This window comes from Nuphar pumila, chromosome 7, assembly GCF_984573655.1.
Source record: "Nuphar pumila chromosome 7, dmNupPumi1.hap1.1, whole genome shotgun sequence".
Classification (NCBI taxonomy): domain Eukaryota; kingdom Viridiplantae; phylum Streptophyta; class Magnoliopsida; order Nymphaeales; family Nymphaeaceae; genus Nuphar; species Nuphar pumila.
In genome coordinates this window covers 120131868-120137236 of record NC_143255.1, presented here as the reverse complement: position 1 = coordinate 120137236, position 5369 = coordinate 120131868, and the positions used below count along the sequence as shown (strand labels likewise).

Genomic DNA, 5369 nt, shown 5'->3' with positions numbered 1-5369 from the left:
TGGCAACAAGAAATGACAATCTAACTCGAACCAGTTCAGGCATAGTCAGCAAAGTGCGGGTGTTCCAAATCAATGTTTTAATAAAGTTGTTTACATTCAGTTTGTATAAAAAACAAGAAGTTCATGATTAACAATAACGACCTTTCCTCAGCCTTTAATCACTTTTGCATTGAACAACAGTCCAGACAATCATTTTAACTTTTTAAGTTCTGAAAGAACTGATATGATGCAGATTCTACCACAACCAAAGACTTAGTAATGAATTAGCGTCAGTGTGTGAGAGTGTTATCTTCATCAGGATGTTGTATGATCTTTAATTGTTTCTTGGCATCGTCTGACTTGTGCATCTAAGGGTGCAAGTGAGCATCCAAAGATGCTCCCAAAGCAGTTCCGTTCAGATTGATTGGACCTCAAATACCTCAGCAAACAAGGGTTGGAAAATCACAGCACTAGGACAAATTTTCATACCAATCGTTGCTGTGCACAGTTAAATCACAACCGGGCTCAAAGACCTTAGAATCTAATGTCGGAGAACTGCTCAGCAGTCATATTCCTGCAATTTTAGTGCATAATTTCCATGTTACTGCCTAATTTTGCATTCACAGTATAAACCTGGATGGCTTGGTCAATTTAACAGATGACTAGCACAATTTTCCAAGGTCATCAGTTAGCTCGGAACTACCTCCATAGAAGTTTCTTGATATGAAAACTACAGTTCCAGCCCCGTACTACACCCTGAAACTTTGATGGATGCCCCTTATTCATTAGTCATCACCCAGTGCCAGCTGTAGAGGGGAATGACATCAACTAGGGAGCTAATGGCCAGAGTATCACAATATTCCCATGTCACTAGGGGAAGATCAGAGAAACATCCATCTGTAATATTTTATGAACAAAAAAGACAACTTTCACAGAATTCAGAATCTCAACAATAATCAGGCCAAGTATGACCTAAACAGAAATCAGGAACAGAATTCACAGAACATTCAGGAAACCCAAAACATAAAAGATCTCTTCAATTTGAGCCTTCATGTCAATGATCACATGTCAATGCAATTTTCTGCAATTAATGTAATAGGTAATAGAGGTAGTGACTAGTGAAACAGTGATAAGAATATAGCCCAAGAGAGGCCAACTGCCAAGCTGCCACACATGAAAAAAGCAAAGGTGTTTTTGCTATTAACAAAAAGGATGGTGAACAGATACAGTATCACGTCAACCAAGATCTGACATATATGCCCAATTGCAAGCCATATATAACCACCATAAGCATGAAAACATGCTACAACAATCTGCAGAAATTTCATATGGATGCAAGTTGCAAGTTGTATTACAAAGAGTAAGTAGTTTATTTAGCCTTCAAGATCCTTCACAACAAAGCAAACACAATAATGATAAAAAAGGAAAGGAAGAGGTCTCCTAGGGTTCTGTTTGGGAAGGAGGCTTTGACAATAGCGATTAGATGTAAGAAGCTCATCCAAAAATGTAGAACCCACAAATACCACCACTCCATGAATTTGTGGATTCCTTCTTACCAAAAAATAAGGATGATATACAAGATTGCACAAACTAGCGTGGTGAAACTTTGGGAGAGGGTGATTGACTCTAGGTTAGGAAGGTTGTCATGATATCGGAGAATCAATTTGGTTTTATGCCTGGAAGATCAACTATGGAAGCTATACATCTTCTTAGACAACTTATTAAGAGATATAGAGAGAGGAACAAAGATTTACATATGGTTTTTATTGATTTGGAGAAGACATACGATAGAGTACCTAGGGACGTTCTCTGGTGGACAATGATGAAGAAAGGTGTTTCTCCCAAGTACATTAGTATAATTAAAGATATGTATGTAGGAGTAGTAACCAATGTCCACACTTTTGGAGGGGTGACAACCAATTTTCCTATAACGGTTGGGTTACATCAAGGATATGCTTTAAACCCGTTCCTATTTGCTACAGTGATGGATGAGCTTACGAGATCAATTCAAGAAAATGTGTTGTATTGCTGATGATATTGTTTTGATTGATGAGTCTAGAGCTGGGGTTAATGCTAAGTTAAAATTATGAAGATAGACATTGAAAGCAAGAGGTTTTAAGTTGAGTAAGAGTAAGACAAAATATATGGAATGTCGGTTTAGTAAGCAACGAAGTAGTGATGAGAGTGTAGTGAAGCTTGGTAAGCAAGAAATACCGGTGGATGATTGTTTCAAATATTTGGGATATATCATTCAAAAGTATGGAGAAATTGATGGAGATGTAAATCATAGGACAAAGGTTGGGTGGATGAAATGGAAAAGTGCAACTGGAGTGTTGTGCGATCGTAGAATGCCATTGCGGTTGAAGAAAAAGTTTTATAGGATGACTATTAGGCCCACTTTACTATACGGTATGGAATGTTGGGCTGCCAAGAAACATCATATTCAAAGAATGAGTGTAGCTGAGATGCGTATGCTTAGATGGATGTGTGAAAATACAATAAAAGATAAGATTCGAAACGAGGAGATACGTAAGAAGGTAGGCGTTGCACCCATTGAAAATAAGATGAGAGAGAATCGTTTACGGTGGTTTGGACATATTCGGCGAAGGCCTAATGATGCTCCAGTTAGAAAGATGGAGAAATGGGAAATATATTAGTTAAAAGAGGTTGGGGTAGGCCTAGGAAGACATGGATGGAGATGATATGAAAGGATATGAATGCTTTGAACCTCACCGAGGACATGGCATTGGATAGAAATGATTGGAGGAGATGGATTCATGTGGAAGACCCAGAATGATTTTCTTTTTTGGTTCATATCGCCGACCCCAATTGTTTTGGGATGAAGGCGTAGTTGTTGTTGTTGTTGTCTTCTTACCAAAAAAACCCTCCTCAGCTGCTCTCAATTTCCAACTACTCCAATGCCTTGCTCCTAACCAGCACTTAACACTAATCCTTTCATAAAAAATGAACAATTCTGACATAGTTTAGCTAATCAGATGCATATGGTTTTTTCCAGAATGAAACAGGATTGCTTCCATAGCTAAAGATGTCTTTTGCTCGAATATAATCTGCATCAATAATGACTAGACAAAATATCAACATCTACTACTGCAGTACATCAGGCTGCCAAATGGTCAAATAAGAACAGACTTTGAAAAAAGCACAAATGAGACAACAGTGAAGAGAATAAGCTAGTGGGAGATAATGAACTTGATTGTCCTAAAATTATTGAATATAAACTTTATTGTCATATGTTTGACCTTTTCAAGATGTCATATCATGTTCTGGACCTTATTTCTTGGAGCCAATCATTGTGATTAGAGAAAGAGAGATCAACCACTAAAACAGGAAAGGACAATAGGTGCAAGCATCGACGCGTGGCCTTCCATCCTATTCACCTTGAGATCTCTGGATCCTTGGAATCACCATTTACATTCCTAATAACTTTCAAAACTTGAATCAGTTTTAAGTGATGAAGTTTCCTTTATACTGCAAATCATCTTTAGCATGTCATGGTAGAAAGTTCACGAGGAAAATCAATAACTCTCATGCTCACGGAATGACAAAATGCATTCAGATTTGAACGTATACATACTGGCAAAAAATGCCTGTTACATGAACAAGCAAAAAAAAGCAGCAGTAATTAAACAGAAAACAGCGTTCATCGAAAATAAAAAAAAAGGAAAATTAAACAGAAAACAGCAATAACTGTTCTTAATATTGGACATATTATTCAAGCCTGAGAACTCATAATATGTCCCAGGTTTCAGTCAACATAACAGAAGGCATTATTCTTGTAGCTTCTGTGAATACCACTTGTATGTGTCGACAAGTCCATCCCTCAGAGAAATTTTTGGAACCCATCCCAGGCCAGCCAATTTTGAACTATCCATCAGTTTTCGTGGAGTCCCATCTGGCTTTGTAGTGTCCCACACAAGCTCTCCTTCAAATCCAACAACTTCCTTCACAAGCTCTGCAAGTTCTTTAATGGTCACCTCCTTTCCACTTCCCACATTCAAGTGACCTAGCCCGCTATACTTATCCATAAGGAACACAACTGCATCAGCCAAATCATCAACATGAAGGAATTCACGAAGGGGTGAACCAGTTCCCCAAACAACAACTTCCTTTGCACCATTGACCTTGGCTTCATGAAATCGACGCATCAGAGCAGGTAGAACATGTGAATTCTCGGGGTGAAAATTATCATTTGGACCATACAGATTGGTGGGCATACCAGATATTGCATCCCAATTGTACTGTATGCGGAATGCTTGACACATCATTATGCCAGAGATCTTCGCAATCGCATACCATTCATTGGTCGGCTCAAGCGGACCAGTGAGCAATGCATCTTCTGTTATCGGTTGCAGAGCAAACTTGGGGTAAATGCATGAAGAACCCAAGAACAGAAGTTTCTTCACACCACTCTTGTAAGCTGCATCAATCACATTGGTTTGTATCTGCAAATTGATGCCTATGAAATCAGCAGGATAAGTGTTATTAGCGTGGATGCCTCCTACTTTCGCAGCCGACAAGATCACGTACTTGGGCTTCTCCTCAAAGAAAAATCTCTCGACGTCAGATTGCCTGGTTAGATCCAACTCTTTGTGGGTCCTAAGGACTAGATTCTGAAAGCCCAACTCAAGCAGTTTCCTCACAACAGCCGAGCCCACTAAACCCCGGTGACCCGCAACAAAAACCTTGGCAGATTTATCATCCAAGAACGAAACTGGAACAAAAACAAGCTTATATCAGAGCAGCCCAATTTCAAGCTGCATAGTTCATTACAACATAAAGCCACAGATGCTCCAATTTGGTATAAACTAAAGCATAATTTCGGTTTAATGAAAAAGATATTGCTTTTCCTCTCCAGATAAGCAGAAATTGAAAGTCGCATTCAACAGATTCATATTTTTGGGTCTTTCCCCTCTCCAAGCACACACACACACACACACACATATATATATATATATATTAGAGATTGACGTAACTTCAATTTGAAAAAACCCATCAGATCAAAACAGAGAGAGAGAGAGAGAGAGAGAGAGAGCATCTAACTATCGTAGCATCGAAAATGAAGAACACCCAAGTACCAAACAGACCTTTTCTATCGTTGGATCATCAACAAAATCCCAAAACAAGGGGAAAATCGTGGGTTTCTTAAAACAAAGTGTGATTTTTCTAGAGAGAGAGAGAGGGGGGTCTTACCACCATCATCAACACTACCACTACCCATTATTTCACCACTCGATTGCAGAGACAGGGTCTGTCTTCTGCTACCCTCAACCCCCTCTTATGACGATTCGATCCCGGTGGAAGTGGATCGAGCAGAAAAGAACCGCCCTACATTTATTATCGGAGGATTCTTCTTCTTCTCGAGCTTAAAA

The 5369-nt window shown here is 39.1% G+C and overlaps 1 protein-coding gene across 1 annotated transcript; it reads right to left on the bottom strand.

The window, feature by feature from the left end:
- Positions 1–3539: 3539 nt before the first annotated feature.
- On the bottom strand, positions 3540–5369 carry LOC149833208 (GDP-L-fucose synthase 1-like). The gene is made up of 2 exons (XM_090012746.1): positions 5191–5369; positions 3540–4711 (listed from the first exon to the last, which is right to left on the bottom strand). The coding sequence occupies exons 1-2, from the start codon at positions 5216–5218 to the stop codon at positions 3768–3770; spliced, it is 972 nt and encodes a 323-aa protein (XP_089868872.1). The 5' UTR covers positions 5219–5369; the 3' UTR covers positions 3540–3767.